General features: G+C 39.1%; 1 protein-coding gene across 1 annotated transcript in view; it reads left to right on the top strand.

The window, feature by feature from the left end:
• The window catches only part of LOC126236434 (poly(A)-specific ribonuclease PARN-like), a 307678-nt gene that overhangs the window by 232168 nt on the left and 51175 nt on the right, over window positions 1-24335 (top strand). Inside the window, exon 13 of the mRNA XM_049945737.1 lies at window positions 13960-14036. Coding sequence (XP_049801694.1) covers window positions 13960-14036 — 77 coding nt within the window. The remainder of the gene's footprint in view (window positions 1-13959; window positions 14037-24335) is intronic.

The raw sequence follows: 24335 nt of genomic DNA, 5'->3' as shown, positions 1-24335 counted from the left end.
ATGCAAGTATGGTAGTGAAGCCTAATGGAGATTAACTTTGATACTTGGATACATAAATAATATTTTCTTGAAAATTAATAACTGATTCTCTGCAAGTAGACTACTAAATCTAGAGAGAACACAACACATACAATTCAATGTCACTCAAGGCTGATCACATAATTATATATAATGCATGAGTGTAAATCAATAGATGAAACAAAATATTGTAAATTCTTTGGTGTGTGTACTGATAAGAACTGGAACTGAAAGTCCCAGGTTAACGATATCCCTAATTGTCTTAGCTATGCAACTTTTGCATTACGGACAGTATTGGATTTTGGAGAGAAAATGACAAAAAGTTGATTACTTTTCCTATTTTCATTCACTAATATCTTAAATAAGGACAGTATCACTCTAGAAATTCCTTAAACAATTAGACATACTAACAACAGCCTCACAGTACATTTGCTACCTCAAGCTTGTTGTCAACAGTCAGAAACAGTTTGAAAACAATGATAACATTCAGGAATATAATAGTAAAAGGATAAATGACGTACAGTGCCCATCACTTAGCCTTAGTGTGGCACAGAAAGGAGTGAGTTACTCAGCCATAAAGATTTTGTTGCCACTCAGCCATAAAGTTTTTGCCGCCTACCCAGAGATATAAAGAATTCAGGGGATGATATTTGTGTGTGTTTGTGTGTGTGTGTGTGTGTGTGTGTGTGTGTGTGTGTGTGTGTGTGAGAGAGAGAGAGAGAGAGAGAGAGAGAGAGAGGGGGGGGGGGGGGGAGTGCTTTGATGAACATAGTTAAGTACTGTATGCATGTTAAAAGAACCATAATAAACTATATAAATGGTCAACATGTTGCCACATTTTCCTCTGAGAAAATGTGCTATAATAGTAAAACTGACTTGTTCCGTATCATAGTGAAACTTTGCAGTTAAAAGTCCATGGCACATGCAAATAACGAACTGTTTTGCTAGCAGTTAAAGGTCAGTTTTCTGAGGATATCATTGTGAACTTGTATTTCTTAATTCCATTTGTCATAAATACTGATGATGAAAAGCTGCAGTTACTGTGGGGAACTGGCCAGAAATGAATTCTGTCTAGAAATGTAGAAATTGTCTTTCCTAAAAAAACTTTGAACATTAATTTAAAAATATTTTTATATAGTTGTGGTGCCTTACAGTGTCACAGTTTGTGACTGACTCTTACGAAACAGTAAGAATACAATGTAAGTTGATTGTGTGTAAATTATCAGACATTGTTCTATATTAGGTTGAACAGTAATTGAAATAAATGCACAGCATTCACAAAATAAGGAACGCAGTAGTCTGCAAACATATGTTACTTTCTTCTTTTTTTAACCATTACAATTAAAGGTTACACTTTCTCTTTGTTCTGAAAATGACAAATCTTAATTTTTAGTCATAGTGGCACTTTCATTCATGGGGATCTATTTTGATTGACGTTAAGGTAAAAGGCTCTTGATCCAGAGTGGAATGATTCATTTTTGGCAAAATTCATTTTTGTCAGGGATATACTGTACTAATTTTTAGCCGGCCGTGGTGGTCTAGCGGTTCTAGGCGCTCAGTCCGGAGCTGCGCGACTGCTACGGTCGCAGGTTCGAATCCTTCCTCGGGCATGGATGTGTGTGATGTCCTTACGTTAGTTAGGTTTAAGTAGTTCTAAGTTCTAGTGGACTGATGACCATAGATGTTAAGTCCCATAGTGCTCAGAGCCATTTACTAATTTTTAAATATATTCTACATTCAGATTATTGCACATACTGCATTTTCTTAGTGAGTAAAATCCACACTTTAAGAGTGATTCTGTGAAGTTTGTATAACTTCTGCCTACTGCTGTCATGGCTGTGTCCTTGGTCTTGAAACTTTTTTTCCAGACATAAATTTTTCCTTTATGGAGATAGATGAGAGTCGAAAGGTGACAAACAGGGTGAATATTGGAAGCACATTTGTGGCCAGTTATCTGATTCTGATCAAAGATCTTTTTTCTTTTGGGATTCAGACCTCTTTAATGTTTTGACTTCACTCCTGGGTGCCATTTGTCCATAAAACCTGCATATAAATCACCAGTTATTGTTTTGCCCTTTGCAAAGTAAGCAGTTTTCTCTTGGCCAATATTCAACATATATTACACCCACTTTGTGCAGAACTTACACATAGTCAGTATTTCATATAAAATGTGCTATATTCATTCTTGGGCATGTTATGGTGTTAGCCACATTTCATACATGTTCAGTTCAGTTACTGATAGTCCAACACAGTATTAGGAGCTTCCTTCATGTTTGCATCTATGACTGCTGTCTTGAGATGTCATTTATGTGAATCATTTTGAAAATAAGTGTGGCAGCGTTAGAATTCAACTGTATATATCTTAAACATTTAAAGTAAAGAATCTCCATTAACAAAGGTTTATATGCAGACTTTGTGAGGGACAACCAGTTGATTTGTAATTTTACTTAGAGAAATCAATGATTAAGCTTGTTTTATCAGGTATCAATGTCCAAAACTGAGAATCAGGCCTCTGACTTTAGGACTGTAAAATGCACACAACGGCAAAAGTTTATGTGCTAATATTGTTATATTTATTTTCATGGTAATGGGCACCTTGCTCTCTGGTTCAGATTCGCCAACTGGCATATATTTGATGTTCCATGTAGCCAACCACCAGGATGCTGGACTAACTTGTCTTGAAACTTTCTTTTGCACTGACTGGTCATGCGTTCGATACTATATGGGGTGAGTCACTAACTATTGCTGCCATGAATAACTCTGAAAGTATGATGGGAGCTGAAAAGTTTGTCGGACAAAAGTTGCATGGGACAATGGGGGCCGTAATATGACATTGGTTTTTTGTTGTTAGGTGGGTTTGCTTCAAAGATACGAAGGTCAACTTTGTTTTTCTAAATGGGATGCTATAGTTTGGTACTAATTTTCTGGTCGTGGCTATAGAGACAAATCCAATGATGTGTAACAGGGAGGTATTTGAAGGTCACCGAAAGTCACTAAGGTGGCATGGACGTCCATTTACAGAAGGTGTTCGAAGTGATGACCATTGGTATCAATGCAGTGCCACAATCTTCTTATCATGGATTGAGTGGTATACCTCATCACATCGGCACTTACCGAAGCAGATGCTCTGACTATTCTCTCTTGCATATCTTCAGGTGTAGTTGGAACGTCTTTATAAACAATGTCTTTTATGAATCCCCGCAAGAAAAAATCCAGAGGCATCAAGTCTGGCAAACGAGCCGGCTATGACACATCTCCTCTGCGTCCAATCCTACGATTTGGGAATTGTCTCTGCAACTCATTTCTAGCCATCAGCAAAAAATGTGCCAGACACCCATCGTATTGGAATGTGGTGTACTTCCTACCATTAAGATTTTCTTCAGTGAAATAGGGGCCCATAATTCTGTCCTCCAGAATCCCACAACATACATTCACCGACCACAGTTTTTGATGTGCAACTTGCTGCAGCCAACATGGATTTTCAGTTGCCCTATAATGCATGTTATGCAAATTAACATTTCCGTGGTTCATGAATGTAGCCTCGTCAGTGAATAAAATGAAATTAATAAATGGGTCATCCCTTTGAATCTGAAGTTGAGCCCATCGGCAGACTTCAATGCGACGCATACAATCCGTACCAGTTAATTCTTGGTGGAGACTGATATGGTGAGGATGATATTTATGATGATGCAGAACACAAACTACCCTAGTCTGGCTCATGCCAGATTCCCTTGTGATTTGACATGAACTAACACAAGAATTAAACCACAGTGGTGAGAGTACCAATTTCCGTTTCCTTGTTAGTAACTTTCCTTTGCCAGATATGTTTCCGATTAGCTAAAGATCCAGTTTTTCTCAATTTATCATCCACATACCGTATTTACTCGAATCTAAGCCGCACTCGAATCTAAGCCGCACCTGAAAAATGAGACTCGAAATCAAGGGAAAAAAAATTTCCCGATTCTAAGCAGCACCTGAAATTTGAGACTCGAAATTCAAGGGGAGAGAAAAGTTTTAGGTCGCACCTCCAAATCGAAACAAAGTTCGTCTAATTGTAATATGAGACACAATGAGGTCGAATGAATGACGATACAGCTGCAGTAGTTTGGTTCGAGTCGTAAGCTTAGCAGTTACGGTTTACCAGGTAGCCATTGCTACGCGTCACGCGCTCCGTCCTTATTTATACGGATATCCTTCCTTTTTCACGTGCTTCGTCTGGTTTGAATTGATTGCTTATTTTTCTTTGATCTGATAAGTGCCGTTCTCTTTGTTATAGGTGTTTACGTCACTCTAAGCTGAAAATGCATTACTGTACTGTGTCGTGCATTGTTTGTCGCATTCTGATAGTGCGTGTTTACGGCCTGTCGCCGCTCGCGGCATGGCTTGCTTTTGTGCGCGCTACCGCCGCTTACAAATAAAAAATAGAGAGGAATCGTTTCATTAGCGAAACATTTGTTGTTACTTACACTACTGCTTTCTTTGATAATGATCAACAAGAACCAAATAATAGACTGCATATGATAGATGATGTACTGAACGAAATTTTAGCGAAAATTTTTCTCCGTTTGAAAATCTTTGCAGGTGCCTCTTTAGTTCATTACATTCTGCACAGAAATTAGTCATCTTAGATTTAAAAATTAGTCAGTTGCCGTGCTTCATTTCTGACTGTATCACTATCAGGCATAAGAATAATACGAATATAAACATGACATGATATGTATATTCTTCCGCGTTTGCTGTTGTCTCACTCTAGTTTCGTAGTTTATTAGGCAGACAGGATTTAAATGAGATAGTAGCAAACACGAAAGAATACATGGCAAAATGTTTATATTCGTATTAATCTTATGGCGAAGAGAATACTACATGTGATTCACAATTCATAAAAGCTCCTATTAGCAACCATCTCTTCTCACAGGTAGGAAAAAATTCAGAACGTAGAGTTGGCCATATTGACAAACTTCCCAAACAGTCTTGCCAGTCGGATTTTCGTAGTACATTGAAATGCTGCTACATTCGAAGATCAACAATACAGAATTTGTATTTACTTCGTTGGATAATGTACCAAAATGCAGTGGTCGAAACTCTGGGCGGAGGAAAAAGGCTCGTCTTCCACTTTTTTTTTTTTTTTAATTTATTTACTGACGCAGAGATTTTGGTGCCAGTATTTATCTTTGTGCCTACAAAACATGCCTGTGTGGCACTACATATATTCGACGGCAGAAGTTAGTTGTGGCGGCACCCACCAACATTTTTCAGAACTCCCGCTTGCTTTGCACTCGATTCTAAGCCACAGGCGGTTTTTTGGATTACAAAACCCGGAAAAAAAGTGCGGCTTAGATTCGAGTAAATACGGTATTTAAATGTATGACATGTAGGGTTAGTACGTTGAGGCATCTTTCAGCGTATAAGTCTCTAGCGCTCACTGAATTTCGTTGGCATTCTCTGTAAATGAGACGCATATCGATTTGCTCTTCATAGGAATAGATCATTCACTTTTGCTTGATTCGATGATACTAGTCTTACCGTTCCTATTAGTGTTGTATTGCGAAACTAGAGAGGTTGACTTTCATATCTCTGACACTAACCCACCTAGTAACAAAAACCAGTGTCATATTATGGCCCCCGATGTCCCATGCAACATTCGTCCCGCAAACTTTCAGCCACTATCATCTTTCGGAGTTATTCTAGGTGGCAATAGTTAATACTCACACTGTAGAGCAAAGTGACTGTACGTATCTTATATTCAAGAAACATGATACTAATAACATATAACACATTTAGTTTCAGAAATTGCATTTCTCACCACTTTGGAGCTGTTTGTAACATCACCGTGAAACATTTCAAAGTTTGTGTGTGTCTTATTGATCTGCAAAAGTGTGTTCCAGTATTTTTTGAATAGATGGTTTAGAACTGTGACCAGCTTGAGATTTAATGATCATACAGCAGGGAGCCTCATGAATTCCATTGTTCTAGAGCAGCACTAACAGCTTATTAAGAATGTTGAGAATTCTCTTCACATAGTGTATTGTCAGCATAAAATTAACTAATGGTTTTCTGTGGCAATTTATCAGTGCCGTGTATGAAGGTATGCTGAAAATCAATACCTCCGGATTTTTTATGTAAACACTCCTAAAAGTTTTTACATATATTTACAGCTCTTTGCCACGCTCTGTTACTAGATGAATCCAAACTGTAGCACGTAACATGACAGTGTGTAGCGTAACTATGTCAGTGCTTGAGCAACGACATGCTGTAATGGAGTTTCGAATTCTAATAGTTTGTCCACACATGGAGCACCGTCTCCTTCAGCATGAAAATGCCAGACCACACACAAGCTCTGCAACAATCAGATGCTTTGGGTTGACTGTCATCAATCATCCTCCATATAGTCCTGACTTGTCCCCCATTCGATTTTCATCTGTTTCCAAAACTTAAAGAACACCTTACAAGACTTCACCTTGACATTGATGAAGCAATACAAACATAGTTGAGGTTGTAACTCCATCAGGAAAGTCAAACTTTCTACAGTGACGGTATCAACGAACTGTTCTCTCATTATGAAATACAGCCGCTAACGAATGTTGATCTATGTCAATGGGGACAGGTGAAAATGTGTGCCCCGACCGGGACTCGAACGCGGGATCTCCTGCTTACATGGCAGACATTCTATCCATCTGAGCCACTGAGGCCACAGAGGATAGCACGACTGCAGAGACTATCTCGCGTACGCCTCCCACGAGACCCACCTTCTCACCTTGTATGTCTACACACTACATTCGTAGTGTCCCACCCCAACACACTCATTACTCGTGGGAGACATTCTTACCAAGTCCCGTAAGAGTTTGGGGAATATGTGAGCATCCATATAAGTATATACACTCCTGGAAATTGAAATAAGAACACCATGAATTCATTGTCCCAGGAAGGGGAAACTTTATTGACACATTCCTGGGGTCAGATACATCACATGATCACACTGACAGAACCACAGGCACATAGACACAGGCAACGGAGCATGCACAATGTCGGCACTAGTACAGTGTATATCCACCTTTCGCAGCAATGCAGGCTGCTATTCTCCCATGGAGATGATCGTAGAGATGCTGGATGTAGTCCTGTGGAACGGCTTGCCATGCCATTTCCACCTGGCGCCTCAGTTGGACCAGCGTTCGTGCTGGACGTGCAGACCGCGTGAGACGACGCTTCATCCAGTCCCAAACATGCTCAATGGGGGACAGATCCGGAGATCTTGCTGGCCAGGGTAGTTGACTTACACCTTCTAGAGCACGTTGGGTGGCACGGGATACATGCGGACGTGCATTGTCCTGTTGGAACAGCAAGTTCCCTTGCCGGTCTAGGAATGGTAGAACGATGGGTTCGATGACGGTTTGGATGTACCGTGCACTGTTCAGTGTCCCCTCGACGATCACCAGTGGTGTACGGCCAGTGTAGGAGATCGCTCCCCACACCATGATGCCGGGTGTTGGCCCTGTGTGCCTCGGTCGTATGCAGTCCTGATTGTGGCGCTCACGTGCACGGCGCCAAACACGCATACGACCATCATTGGCACCAAGGCAGAAGCGACTCTCATCGCTGAAGACGACACGTCTCCATTCGTCCCTCCATTCACGCCTGTCGCGACACCACTGGAGGCGGGCTGCACGATGTTGGGGCGTGAGCGGAAGACGGCCTAACGGTGTGCGGGACCGTAGCCCAGCTTCATGGAGACGGTTGCGAATGGTCCTCGCCGATACCCCAGGAGCAACAGTGTCCCTAATTTGCTGGGAAGTGGCGGTGCGGTCCCCTACGGCACTGCGTAGGATTCTACGGTCTTGGCGTGCATCCGTGCGTCGCTGCGGTCCGGTCCCAGGTCGACGGGCACGTGCACCTTCCGCCGACCACTGGCGACAACATCGATGTACTGTGGAGACCTCACGCCCCACGTGTTGAGCAATTCGGCGGTACGTCCACCTGGCCTCCCGCATGCCCACTATACGCCCTCGCTCAAAGTCCGTCAACTGCACTTACGGTTCACGCCCACGCTGTCGCGGCATGCTACCAGTGTTAAAGACTGCGATGGAGCTCCGTATGCCACGGCAAACTGGCTGACACTGACGGCGGTGGTGCACAAATGCTGCGCAGCTAGCGCCATTCGACGGTCAACACGCGCCATTCGACGGCCAACACCGCGGTTCCTGGTGTGTCCGCTGTGCCGTGCGTGTGATCATTGCTTGTACAGCCCTCTCGCAGTGTCCGGAGCAAGTATGGTGGGTCTGACACACCGGTGTCAATGTATTCTTTTTTCCATTTCCAGGAGTGTAGTTCTGGCAACACCGGTCATGACCTATTTCTTCTGTGTGGACGAATCTTCCACTGTGTATACAGTGAAATAAGGTTCTTTGAGAAATTAGCATTGGACAAATCATAAAACTTGTGTTGAATGCAATATATGCCTCAACATTGAATGCAAGCTGATAAGTGGAATGTGGTTACAGAAGCAGTGTATCATTTCCTCCTCAGTGTAACCACAAATAGCATGTCACTGTCTCCATTTGTACTGGAATAGCAGCACATGTGAGGGACATTTTCTAAGACAAGTTCTAATAGTTCCACAAAGTAGGTGTCTTCATTTGGCGCCATTGTCCCAGCACAAAAGTAGTATGTACATCTCAAGTCTGCCGGCCTTGGTGGCTGAGCGGTTCTAGGCGCTACAGTCTGGAACCACGCGACCACTACGGCCGCAGGTTCGAATCCTGCCTCGGGCATGGATGTGTGTGATGTCCTTAGGTTAGTTAGGTTTAAGTAGTTCTAAGTTCTAGGGGACTGATGACCTTAGCAGTTAAGTCCCATAGTGCTCAGAGCCATTTGAACCATTTGAACGTCTCAAGTCTGTTACTTTAGATGAGAGGCTGCAGTGAACCAGGCTTAATAATGAAGGCTGCAATTCATAGGGATGTTAGCAGTTTCTTTACAAACATTTTTTATCAGAGAAAATAAGAAACTAGCTGCTGCAGTGTTGCTTTATCATGTGTGCACATATTAAGTGAGGACATCTTTGTAAAGTTTAACAGTTCACCCATCATCCTCAGTGTTAAACATCTGTCTGATCTCACAAGAGCATGCACACATTTGATGTTTTCATCAGTTTTTGAAGTTGAAGGTCTCCCTAAGTGAGGTTCATCTTCAACATGTTCTCGGCATTTTAGAAATGATTTATGCCAGAGAAAAATTTGTCCTCTGGATAAGGAATGTTCCCCATACGCATATTTCAACTTCTCAAAGGCCACACTCACAGATTTCAGAAGTTTAACATGAAACTTGATTGCATAATGTTTTTCTAAATTCCGCTGTTCCATTTTCATAACACACAACAAAAACACAACTTCACTAATAGCATTCTCAAAAATCACGCGATGGCTGTATGGAGCTGAAACTCAGACAGAACATCTGGAAGGGATAAACACACCAGCCTATACAAGTAGAAGAACACAGATTTCCCAGATTGCTTGCAGTGTTGTCAGTCTCTTTACTTCTCTCACATGCCTCTTATGAAGTGATTCTTGTCTCCTTGGTTTATCACTTTGGTGTCTAAAATTAAGTATAAAATGATGTTATGTCTCCCATGCTCTTTTGTACTATATCAGAAGCTTAACAATTAGACAATCAGACAAGAGGACAGTCCCCTCTAGCTTTCACTACAGCAGCCAGTCAAAATGCAGTAGTTTCTGTTGACTCACTTTTCCTTCGAGAGCCTTGTGATGTCAAAAGTCTGCTGTTATAGCCTTGCTCAATTCAGATGTTATTTATGTCATGGCTCCAAGAACCAGAAATGGTACAGCCGACACATACCCATTTTCTCTAATGACCTCATTATTCCAAATTCTCTCTTTATCTGATCACGTATGTTAGGAATTAATGATGCTGACTAGAGGAAAGGGTGTCTATTGTCGGGAAAGTGAGAGTGGGGCTTTGGAGGAAGAGAAATGGAAGTAAGCTTGTTATGTATTTCCAAATTGTTGAGTGAATGTACCAGTGATTACAATAAATAAAAATTGTGTGAGTGAACTTACATTAATCACATTGCTTTGGTAAGAAGTGTGACAGTTGCAAAATTCTCTCTCTCTCTCTCTCTCTCTCTCTCTCTCTCTGTCTGTGTGTGTGTGTGTGTGTGTGTGTGTGTGTGTGTAAACTATCTGGTAACAAATGAGAGAAAAGGGAACCCCATACGTTTATTTAATTCTTTTACCCACCAACTAGCTCATCTTCATTATTTATTCTATTGATTATGTGAAAATTTGAAAACTTAAAAGTTATTAACTAATTGGTTGGCCATTTAATTATTACGTGCAGTAACTGATTGGAGTCACTGTTCCATGAAAAGCAAGGAAATTATAATGCTGCAGTCTGTGCATCATTCAGAAATGACCCATAGAGTTGCTATCTTGCTGGCAACACTCGAGCCCCATGTTAGATCTCACTTGCAGGCTATATTTGTAATTTGATATTTGTGAGTTGTGGGAAATTACGGCGCTTTCTTTGTAATAAAGTATTGAATTATTCTAGTAACATTGATGTTCGTCATACACATATTAAAAAAAAGTTTAGCATCACCTCAGTTCCAAGAGTTTTCCAGAACCTGTACAGAAAATTGGAATAGAGATCAACATAAACATCATTTCCGCCCATTTTATTGCTTATGAAAACCACACATTACATGCTGTACCACCATACAGCGAGACCTTCAGAGGTGGTAGTCCAGATTGCTGTACACACCGGTACCTCTAATACCCAGTAGCACATCCTCTTGCATTGATGCATGCCTGCATTTGTCGTGGCGTACTATCCACTGGTTCATCAAGGTATTGTTGGTCCAGATTGCCCCACTCCACAATGGCGATTTGGTGTAGATCCCTCAGAATGGTTGGTGGGTCATGTTGTCCATAATCAGCCCTTTTCAATCTATCTCAGGCATGTCCGATAGAGTTCATGTCTGGAGAACATGCTGGCCACTCTAGTCGAGCGACGCCGTTATCCTGAAGGAAGTCATTCACAAGACTTGCACGATGGGGGCACGGATTGTCGATTGCTGCCGATACGGTTGCACTATTGGTCGGAGGATGGCATTCACATATCATACAGCCATTACAGTGCCTTCCATGACCACCAACGGCGTACGTCGGCCCCACATAATGCCACCCCATAACAGTGGGGAACTTCCATCTTGCTCCACTTGCTGCACAGTGTGTCTAAAGCGTTCAGCCTAACCGGGTTGCTTCCAAACACGTCTCTGATGATTGTCTGGTTGAAGGCATATGCGACACTCATTGGTGAATAGAATATGATGCCAATCCTGAGCAGTTGATTCATCATGTTGTTGGGCCCATCTGTACCATGCTGCATGGTGCCGTGATTGCAAAGATGAACCTGACCATGGACGTTTAGAATGAAGTTGCGCATTGTGCAGCCAATTGCACACAGTTTGAGTCATAACATGACATCCTGTGGCTGCACGAAAAACAGTATTCAACATGGTGGCATTGCTGTCAGGATTCCTCCGATCCATAACCCGTAGGTAGCGGTCATCCACTGCAGTAGTAGCCCTAGGGCGGCCTGAGCGAGGCATGTGATCGACAGTTTCTGTCTCTCTGTATCTCCTCCATGTTCGAACATCATCACTTTGGCTAATTGCGAGACACCTTGACACTTCCATTGCTGAGAGCCCTTCCTGGCACAAAATAATAATGCGGACGCGATTGATTCACGGTATTGACCGTCTAGGCATTGTTGAACTACAGACAACATGGCACCCTTCCTGATGAAATGACTGGAACTGATTGGCTTGGACCCCGCTCCGTCTAATAGGCGCTGCTCAAGCATAGTTGTTTACGTTTTTGGGCGGGTTTAGTGACATCTCTGAACAGTCAAAGGGACTGTGTCTGTGATACAATATCCACAGTTAACATCTGTCTTCAGGAGTTCTGGGAACCGGGATGATGCAAAACTTTTTTTGATGTGTGTAAATAGGAATTTTCTTCATTCAGGAGACTGGTCAGCAGGCTGTGTTTTTATTGTTTTTGTGTAATAATCCTGCTTTAAGATGTAGGCAATGTGAGACTTAGAGAGAGAGACTCAGTCAAAATCCAATCAACTTCTCCAGTGACTTTTTCAGCATTTAGTCTAATGCACACAGACCAGTCTTAACATTCACGATGGTAATCAAACTTTTGGAGACCACAAAGGATGAATTAGCATGGTGTAAATAGCAGCAAGTCCATGCATCTTGCATCAGTGGTAATTAGCACAGTTGATGTTCGTGGATGGGTAATGTTTGAATAAGTGTATGAACTGCAATTCTTACAGTTAAATATGAACATTCTTCATTTGTGTGTCTATGATTTCATTGTTAGTATTGATGTATGGAAGAAACCATATATGTTTTGAAACAACTCTACTGTAATCAGTATGTGGAAGGAAGGTCCTTTCAGTGTTGACAGTATTGCCCAGTTGCTCACTTTTATTATGCATTTACTCCCCTCATAATAATACTGTCCAATAAACTTTTATACTACTCTTCAGTGGTTCTTGTTTTCCGCAAATGGTCAGAAGGCCCAAAATCTTCCTTACCTTGCACGACATCTGACTGAAATTGTATTCTGTTGCCTGCTTGTCACAGCACGCTGTAGGCTAAAACTGAATAGTGCTGAGGTGGATGAACTTCATTGAGAAAACCTTTACACTTGTTAAATTCACCCACCTTACCAAAAATCCAAATTGATCTCGATCTTGGATGAATAAATGAATAAATTCAAAAGATGTGAAAGAGACAAAGCAAAATAATTTTATAATCTGGTGAATCGTGACAAAAGCAGAGATACTTCTGTAGCTAAAAATCTGCATAAAAATCATGTTTATAAGGGAAATTTGATTGTTACAGAACATAAAGTACCTTACTCAAAAATTACACAAATTTTTAACTAATTAAATACCTTTTTTGCTAGGTGTTAACTGAAAGGACAAGAAATGCTTCTTATGAATAATGTGTGATGGAAGAGAGAATCACAGTTTTTATTAACTCTGTAACAAATAATACTGTTAACTGATTTAATAAGTTGGTTTGTGGAGAGAAATGTCTAATGAATGGTAGGAGGAAAATTTGAAGTATTTATGTGGGCATGCTGAAAAGTAATGTTTCCAAACCTTTTATATGAAGACTCGGAAAGCGTTTTAAATAAAACAAATGTTATTAATATTCTACATTTTTATTCTTCGTGTCTACATATTTACTTCTCAACATAGTCAACTTGGCAATGAAAGCATTTCTCTCAGTGAGAGACAAGTTTGTTGATGCCATCACTGTAGAATGTTTGACTGTTGACAGGGCCACAACGTCACCTCTGCGTGCACCACCTCATCACTATCAAAGTGAAGTAATTGAAGTTTTTTAAGTATTGGTGGGAAAAGGTGACAATCAGATGGGGCCAAATACGGACTGCGCGGAGGATGATGGATGACAGTGAACCCAGTGTGTCAGATTGTTGCAGATCTCACTGTGCTCTTGTGTCAACCGTGCACTGTCACGCTGAAGGAGAGGGTGTTTCATATGTGGATGAACTCTTTGAATTCAACATTGATTACAGCATGCTACTTCTCAGACACCAGCATAGTTGACATTACACACTGTCAAGTTATGCACTACAATTTGGAGCTCTCTAGTGGCAGAGGGCTGCAAATATGTAGGCATGAAGACTGAAGATGTAGAATGTTAATAACTTCTTTTGTAAAGCCTTAAGAGCTTTCAAATAAAAAAAATTTGGAGGCATTACTTTTCAGCATGCTATAGCGCTATTTTTGGGTATTATTTTACCCATGCAACTTGTATAGACCTCTTTTTCTCCCTATCACCTGGATAAAGTTGTTGCAGAATTTTAATTTTGCTTTCAGGAAAGGCATGGTCACTGGAAAAGGTGGGATTGGTACCATCCCAGAAGAAGATGAAGAGTTGGAAGTTCCTAATCAAGGTGTGTTGTGGCATGAACTAATCTTAAAGTGTTTCCTTATCTTATTCCTTATCCTATTCCTTATACGTTATGTTATCTTATTGTTGGACCTACCTTTCTGGCCATATATCAGTTGATATACACAAACATGCTTTTCCTCTCCTTTTGAGGACAGCAATGAAAGTACATAGAAAGGGTACATGCAAAAACGTGAAGAGGCTTAGAACACCAGACACAAATAAAATTAATGGTGTGGTGTTCCATATCACCTTAGATATTAAGTATAAAAATATATATACAAAATATTGTGAAGTGTCAGTGAGTTTTATTTGTCAGTATCCTGTCTTAAAATGCATATTAAATATATCTATGTTGAAAAAGCATTGAAGTGTATGTTCAGTTTATGAATGTATATTTAAAAAATGAGATAAATGCTCAAATTGAATGAACTGTGGTAAAAAAGCCAAGCTGACAAGCTTATCATAAAACTGAACTTATGTGAAAGGTGGAAACAGCTGCTAATGAAGATTGACTGCATGACATCATGAGTGCTCTCTGAAGGAAGAGAGAAGTCCTGCACCAAACTGATGTGTTTTTTGCAGGAATAGTACCCTTAACTCAGTCCTTTATATCGTGCCAAAGAGAAGTTCCTTCGGTAGTTACCTTATATCTGATAGTATACAAATTATGTGGTAGTATACTTTTTCATTGGTTTTGTTATTTTTTTCCTGCCAGATGTTAGGGATATGTTTTCTTGGATTCCTTTAGCTAGTAGGGACAGTCATTTTATGTTTGACTATTTTACTGGTAGGAGTACTGCAAAATTCCTGAATGTAGTGTTTACCAAATCAAGCATAGTTTGTTTTCCCCCCCTTGCTGTTTTGTCCTTCCATCAAATATGCTTGCTGCATGTAGGCAGGAAAACATTCTGCTTTTGGAAGTTTCTGAACAGATCAGACATAATTAAAAGACTTGTTTTAAAAATAAATGAATGATAGTCCATGGAAATTTGTTGATCTTAACATATCAATGCACACTCATTTTGATGTGGAGGTGGACTACCTTGATGAAGAGGCACTAGACGACCTTGATGAAGAGGCGCATCAGCTGGCAAATTACACAAACTACAAAATGATGTTTCGGAGGGTGGGGATTTTAATGGGAAAGTTGGGCTAGAAATTGAAGAATGATTCTTTAATGGAGAAGTTCAAATATGATTCCAAAAATGTCAGAGGTTATACATTACTAGATTTTCCGAAAATGAAAACAATGATGAGCTTACCCTTAACAACCAAATAGAAAATAGTAAGGACAAAAGAGCAAAATGCAGTTATCTATTTTTTATCAAAAAATAATGAAGTTGAAAAAGATGTAACATTCCAAAATCACTTAACTAACAACAGAGAGAAAATTGTTCCAGCATTCCTTAAATTTTTGTGTCGTTGAAGACATGAATCAGGATTGTCAACCGTCCATCCACGATTTATGTGCACATGTGCATTCATATAATTTCTGGGTTGTTTGTATGTCAGAAGTCACTATTTTCGCATTGAATCTTTTTCTGTTGTTGTGGGACATCAAAAGTTGCTGTTTTCCTATAGAATCTTTTTCCGTTGCTCTAGGAAATAGGAGTCGTGTTTTACATGTTCTCAAGTCAAGTCACACCCACACACTTTCAATTATACTTTCTCATACCAGCAATTTTTTAACCATTTTCTCAAGCACATGTATGGAACCTTGCCTTGAGTACAGTCAGAAAAATTATCAACAAGTTTCTTTTGTTTTTATACTGTTGAACACAGTTTTCGCATTTCCCGCATTATATACATTAAATTTGAATTAAAAATCACTTATAAATTCACTTTCTGGTCTTCTTCTTACAACTCTTTTATACAATCCTTATAGCTGTTCTCATTATTGAATAAAATTTGTCTGTAGTCTTATACAGAAAAAATGGAAAATTGCCTGCGATTGGAGCATTAATAGTTTATGAATAAAATGCACATACTCACAGTAATTTAAGGTGAAATGTATAAACTCGTTCAAGGAATTAAGGAAGAGAAGCCACATGGAGAAGATAGTGTGTCAGTAGAAATGGTTTAAGCTGAAGGCAATGTTTTATAAAAGTACTTGCGTAATTGTATACAGAATATCTATGTAGGCAGACCCTCCTCCAATACTAATACAAACACAGTATTATGAAAAGGATAGATTGCTAGTCACCATGTAAAGGAGCTATTGAGCTACAGACTAGCACAACAAAATTACTGCTAGACATTTGAGCTTTTGGCCAAAAGGCCTGCTTCTAAAGTAGAAAACGCACACAAATTCACAGAAGCACAACTCGCACACAAATGACCACTGTCTCTGATCGCTGAAGCCGGGTTCCACCCATCATTTTCTGTTTGTAGTTAATACAAAGCTATTATTATTCAGCTTCAAAAGATAAGAAACAAGACATAAGAAGCAATAGTTGTACCAGCTTCTTCCCAATAATGTACAGTATATGCTCTAAAATTGTCTGCAACTACATAGAAAAATGATTAGATTTTAATCAGGCAAAGCAATATTTGGCTGTGTAAGTGGAAATAACGTACTGGGGCATTTGCAAGTTGTGACTGAAACTGTTCAAGTGAACAGTAACTAGGAATTTCCATTTGTCTGGGATAGGTATATTTTGCAAAAGCATTTGATTCAACCCATACTAGTATGGTGAGGAATATGTACTGTACGTCAAAGTTACCTATTGTATTTGTCTTCAAGTTAGGAGGAAATTTGGAACTGAAAGAGGCAGGGATGTTCCATATTACCAAAAACACCAGTTAATTTTGTTGCTGATGATATTATATTGTTTGCCTTAAGTGTAGGTATGTTTTATCACCATATGGAAGCACTTAACTGAGCAAATTTGAAAGTAGGCCTGGATTTGGTTATAGTACACCTGAAACAAATTCTAAGCATCATATTGATAAAAAAAATTGTGCAAATTACTAACAAAGTCATAGAATCAATTGATGTGTTTTTGTATTTAAGGAAGTTGAAGAAGACTAGTGGACAGAGAGAGAAAGAGGGGAATTTTTTTAACACAGTAAAATTGAGCTGGTTTCCTTTTGGTTACAGAATGGAATTTTGAAAACTAAGCTTCCAGTTTGTCCAAAACTGAAAGTTGGCAATCAGTATGAATTACAAATTGTGTCTCATACAATGAGACACAGATTATTAATATGAAGCTATTATAAAAGTTGTGGTTTGCTCAGTATACAGTGGATAGATTTGTGATGTGAGTTTGCTGGAGAAATGGGAAAACGGATTGATGCATTACAGAACAGAATAGAGTTTAAGATCACATCGCTGTAATTAAAACAATATGTGTTTTAGAGATTTAACTAGATTTACAGATGTTAGATGAACCCAGACAGTTCTTTGCTGGATTCCAAGAGGTAAGAAAAAACTAGAGATGATGGTCCAGTGGAAGGTGTTTGGAAAACATGCAGGAGCAGCTTGGATGCATGAATCTGAAGACTGTAATGCATGTGTAGGATTATATGTTGCCTTTATTCAGCAATGTGTGTCAAATGATGCTACATGGTACTAGTGTGAGAACTTCCCGAGTTGACTAATGGTTTGTTAGGTGTATTTGTGTAAATAGTAGTAATAGTAATAAATAATAATAATAATAATAATAATAATAATAATAAACCCCGTGGAGGCCCGGGAAAAGAATAGGCCTCCGGTATGTTCTGCCAGTCGTAAAAGGCGACGAAAAGAACAAACCACTAATAGGGCTAACCCCCCTTTTAGTGTGATTACTTGGTTCAGGACAGAACTAAAGAAGCCTCGGACAAGCGCCGTCATGGTCGGGGACGGCGCTTGAACCCTATGCCCGCCCACAATGGTAATGACACTGCTAGCCAACTGGAAAATGATTTAAATCCAAATAGAGGTGTTTTGCAGGATATGCTTCCTGCAACCACCCTAGAAGGAAAACAAAGACAGAGGATGAGATGGTCAGATGAAGTTAATCGACACCTCATGTTCTGTTATTACCAAGCAACAAACCTAGGAACCAACACAACCGGATACAGATCACAAGTATACACAACATTTATTACCAGATACCCAGAATTAAAATTTTTAACAGAACAATGTCTAGCTGATCAGATTCGTGTAATAATAAAAAATAACAGGATACACCAGTCAGAATTAGAAAACATCAAACAACAAGTACAACAAATACTGGAACAAAATAATGTGCAATTAGAAGAAGAAGAAAATACAGTAATGGACTCAAACATCCCAGAGCAAACAAACAAAGAACAACCCGCATCAATTAAACAATCAGAGGAAAATGAAATTTTAAGACAGCCACCAGCACAAGCACAAATAGAACACGAAGTGACACACATGTTAGATATAGAAGAAAAATTTCAGTTGACATATATAGAATACAAAGACACAAATACAGACATTAGACCATTCTTGCATAGACCACCAAATAGCCCACAAGTCGAAACAACAATAAAAACTATCAACACAATCATACACAACAAAATAAATGAAAATACAACAATGGAAGAGTTACAACTACTGGTTTATGTAGGAGCACTCACTACACTAAATATACACACTAGGCAGAGATCAGAACCAACCAACACACAGAAGAAACCCACAAAACCAGCATGGCAACACAGGCTACAGATCAGAATAGAAAAACTGAGAAAAGACATCGGACAGCTAACACAATTTATAAGAAATGAAATATCAGACAAAAAACGAAAAAGGTTAGGTAAAATCTCACAACAAGAAGCAATAGAGCAATTAGATGAAAAGAAGCAGAAATTACAAGCATTGGCCAAACGTCTTAGAAGATACAAAAAAAGTGAAAATAGAAGGAAACAAAACCAAACATTCAACACAAACCAAAAGAAATTTTACCAGACAATAGATAACACACACATTAAAATAGACAATCCACCAAACATAACAGACATGGAACACTTCTGGAGCAACATATGGTCAAACCCGGTACAACATAACAGGCATGCACGGTGGATACAAGCAGAAACAGACTCATACAAGATGATACCACAAATGCCTGAAGTGATAATTTTACAACATGAAGTCACCCGAGCAATTAATTCTATGCACAATTGGAAAGCCCCTGGAAATGATAAAATAGCAAATTTCTGGCTAAAGAAGTTCACCTCAACACATTCACATCTAACTAAATTATTTAACAGTTACATTGCAGACCCATACAAATTCCCTGATACACTTACACATGGAATAACCTATCTGAAACCTAAAGATCAAGCAGACACAGCAAACCCAGCTAAATATCGCCCCATAACATGCCTACCAACAATCTACAAAATATTAACCTCAGTCATTGCACAGAAATTAATGACACATACAACACAGAACAAAATTATAAATGAAGAACAAAAAGGCTGCTGCAAAGGAGCACGAGGATGTAAAGAGCAACTGATAATAGATGCAGAGGTGACATATCAAGCTAAAACTAAACAAAGGTCGCTACACTACGCATACATTGATTACCAAAAAGCTTTTGATAGTGTACCCCACTCATGGTTACTACAGATATTGGAAATATACAAAGTAGATCCTAAATTGATACAGTTCCTAAACATAGTTATGAAAAACTGGAAAACCACACTTAATATCCAAACTAACTCTAATAATATCACATCACAGCCAATACAGATTAAGCGTGGAATATACCAAGGAGACTCATTAAGTCCTTTCTGGTTCTGTCTTGCTCTGAACCCACTATCCAACATGCTAAATAATACAAATTATGGATATAATATTACTGGAACATACCCACACAAAATCACACATTTGCTATACATGGATGATCTAAAACTACTGGCAGCAACCAATCAACAACTCAACCAATTACTAAAGATAACAGAAGTATTCAGCAATGATATAAATATGGCTTTTGGAACAGACAAATGTAAGAAAAACAGCATAGTCAAGGGAAAACACACTAAACAAGAAGATTACATATTGAATAACCACAGTGACTCCATAGAAGCGATGGAAAAAACAGATGCCTATAAATATCTAGGATACAGACAAAAAATAGGAATAGATAATACAAATATTAAAGAAGAACTAAAAGAAAAATATAGACAAAGACTAACAAAAATACTGAAAACAGAATTGACAGCAAGAAACAAGACAAAAGCTATAAATACTTACGCTATACCAGTATTGACCTACTCATTTGGAGTAGTGAAATGGAGTAACACAGACCTAGAAGCACTCAATACACTTACACGTTCACAATGCCACAAATATAGAATACATCACATACATTCAGCAACTGAAAGATTCACATTAAGCAGAAAGGAAGGAGGAAGGGGATTCATCGACATAAAAGACCTACATTATGGACAGGTAGACAATTTAAGAAAATTCTTTCTAGAACGAGCAGAAACTAGCAAAATACACAAAGCAATCACTCATATAAATACATCGGCTACACCACTGCAATTTCATAACCACTTCTACAACCCTTTAGATCACATAACATCAACAGATACGAAGAAAGTAAATTGGAAAAAGAAAACACTACATGGCAAGCACCCGTATCATCTAACACAACCACACATCGATCAAGACGCATCCAACACATGGCTAAGAAAAGGCAATATATACAGTGAGACGGAAGGATTCATGATTGCAATACAGGATCAAACAATAAACACCAGATATTACAGCAAGCATATTATTAAAGATCCCAATACCACAACAGATAAATGCAGACTTTGCAAACAACAAATAGAAACGGTAGATCACATCACAAGTGGATGTACAATACTAGCAAGTACAGAATACCCCAGAATACATGACAATGTAGCAAAAATAATACATCAACAACTTGCCTTACAACATAAACTTATAAAACAACACGTTCCCACATACAAGTATGAACCACAAAATGTACTGGAGAATGATGAATACAAATTATACTGGAACAGAACCATTATAACAGATAAAACAACACCACATAACAAACCTGACATCATACTCACCAATAAAAAGAAGAAATTAACACAACTAATCGAAATATCCATACCCAATACAACAAATATACAAAAGAAAACCGGAGAAAAAATTGAAAAATACATCCAACTGGCTGAGGAAGTCAAGGACATGTGGCATCAGGATAAAGTTGACATTATACCAATTATACTATCAACCACAGGAGTCATACCACACAATATCCACCAGTACATCAATGCAATACAGCTACATCCAAACTTATATATACAATTACAGAAATCCGTAATTATTGATACATGTTCAATTACCCGAAAGTTCCTAAATGCAATATGACATATACCGTACAGTTAAAAGGAAGTGACGCTTGATCAAGGTCCGCATCACTTTCCATTTTTAACCAGACTTAACGTCTGAGAAAGTAAAGAAATAATAATAATAAGCAGCAGCAACCAATGAAGTTGTTACATTAGTCACTCCACAGAGCTATCGTGCTAATACCATGCAACACAACCTCTAGCCTTAATATATTGGCATCAGTTTGGTGACATAGAGCTCCACAAGTTTTTTCAGACATGCTATGTCTAGCTGAAGCCATTCATTGATTAGATCCTGTAGAGCTACAATGTTGCTGATTTTGGTCGCTGTTTCACCTGCTGTTCCAGATAGTCCTAGACATATTCTTTATAATTAAGAGTGGATGTTTCACTGGGCTATTTGAGGTGCAGTAGGCTGCCTGAGTGTTCATGAAATCAGAAATGTATGCATGCATCCCTGTGAGGATAACTGTTATTGTCTTGGACATTGATATTAATCATGAAGATGTAGAAGAAAGAAAAAATTTGCTCACTGAGAATGTTGAAATAAACATCCTAGCTCATGTTCCCAGCGACCTATATGAGTGAGCCCATGTCATGTTACGAAAAACTCCCTCGAAACATTGCAGAACATACCTGCCCTGAATTATGCCCTCCACATACTGTGGGTTAAACAGTGTGACTTGTTGGATCATACTATACCCCTCCACTCAGCAACTATCCCTGTTCTGGCCCATTGAAAATGAGCAGGTGTTTGTGCCACAGTGAGAAGTGGCCTTTTGTGAGGTACTTGACTCCAAAAGTGCACTGCCTTCAGTTTCATTCACACTGTTCGCTCAGAAAGTGGTTGAGATGGACCTGTGTTCATTATCAGCAGCAATTCCTGGTGAGCTTAAAACTGACTACCACTGACAGTGACTCTTGTTTCTGATCTTTTTATGACCATTGTTCTTCTGCCATTTTAGATTACTGTGACTGGTGTGCCATTCCATTTAGACACTTTGGTCAGTCCATCTTGATACACAAACAAATAGGGCAATTTCACTCACTGTGTGCTTCGGGGTGCTTAGTGCATATAGACACAATAGATTCTTTCTGCCACACCATACTTCATTCTATTGTACAATGCTGACTCCACACCATCAACTAGTACATACACACCATTTCACTTCCATGACTTACACCAGCAGTTGTGGGTCACTTGACTGCCTAGTGGTTATCCTACATCCTTTAGAACCCTCCTGGATGAGCAGTGTTTTCTGTGGAAACAAAGTTTACCTCAGAATTTTCATGGATGCTCCAAGAGCTCTAGTGGAATGTATAGCTATAACAAACCAGCCCCGTGCATTATTGCAGAATTACTTGATGCTACATAGAACCTATCATACACTATGAGTACAGGTTGTCATGGATGCAGATACCTGCAGTACTATTTGCTTTGTGGATAATAGCCTACACCAATGTGGATGTCCACTGGTATATTTGCAGACATCTGCAGTAATATTAACTGTGTGGTTAAAAGTTAAAGGCCAGTGTCAGTATTACAATTTTCAACTGTTTCCATTGCAAGCCAATAATAATAATTATTATTATTACTATTACTATTATTATTATTATTATTTGGTCATTATTATTACCCATTTTAGATTGATGCCGCTATATTGGCTTGAATGCTCAATGTCCTGAAGATTGTAGACATCACTGACCCTCCACAAGCCCCTTCTTCCTCATTTTCTGCAACTTTTACATCTGCATCCTACTTCATTTTTACCTCTATTTGCCTCACAGCTCTCATTTTCCTGCTTCATTTGCATTAACAAAGGTCAGTAATTCAATTACTACAGCTCTTAGAAAGTGATGTGGAGGCTGTTCTTGGCCAGTTCAACCACTGAATATTTGCTTCATGGTTCAACTGTTTGTGTATCACATACAGTACTAAATGTATGATAGAAAATCAGTGAATTTGTCAATGTTTCTCCTAAATATATTGACACATACAGAATCCAGGGCTTACTAAATTGGGGGCCATGGAATATTAATATGGTATAACATTGTGGTGAATAATTGCCCAGTTGATAAACAAGCTAGATGACTAGCATTTTATAACGCGCAAGATGTGACTATAACTTGTAACACAATGTCGTTTTACTCCCCAATGCTGAGAAAAATTTCACAAAATCTGTGTCAGTAATTACTTCTGCAAGTTGTAACTTAAAGACACGTAGTCATGATTGGCCTTACGTACAAGGTGTTTATAATTAAACTTTTGCTACTTGAGAGGGCCCCCGTGGAAACAAGTGACTGTAGGATAATGAAAATTTGTAAGGATGTGTGGAAGAGAAATAACAAATAAACCATTGAAAGGAGCACATTCTAATTTCCACGTGGGAGTATAACATTTGTCAATTGCATACCATGTTTATGTTTCAGGTTACAAATGTTGCTCAATGTGACAACCATCTGCATCCAGGACAGCCTGGAACTGAACTAGAGATTACTCAGCTGCCCAAAACATGTTGGCTAAGTCCCTTGTTATACTCATTTTCACCCTCCAACACATGTTAGTGTTCAACTAATAAGTCTTGTTCTTCATGTAACACCACAGCCAGAAATCACATGAGTCCAAATCTGATGATCTTGATGGGGACAATTTGGAACGATCAGCCAATTCAAACTTCCATATTGTGTTGTTCAACCCCAGTGCTGAAAGAGGGCCTCTTCATATTCCCTTAATGTGTTGATATTTGTGAAGAACAGCAGCACTATTGATGTTCTTTTGATAAAACAGCTTTATGAGTAAAGCCCTGCTCGCCTTGTCCAGGCCCTGATGCTTGTGTTTCAACCATACATCACTGTATCAGTACCAGTGCCTAGCGGCAAGTAGTGACACCGGCACTATTAATAACACACATCCTGCAGTGCACTGTGAACATCATTCCTATAAAGTTGAGCACCCATACTTTAAATATTT

The sequence above is a fragment of the Schistocerca nitens genome, chromosome 2 (genome assembly GCF_023898315.1).
Source record: "Schistocerca nitens isolate TAMUIC-IGC-003100 chromosome 2, iqSchNite1.1, whole genome shotgun sequence".
Lineage (NCBI taxonomy): Eukaryota > Metazoa > Arthropoda > Insecta > Orthoptera > Acrididae > Schistocerca > Schistocerca nitens.
Note: the sequence above shows the minus strand (reverse complement) of the source record. Positions and strands in the feature narration are given on the sequence as shown.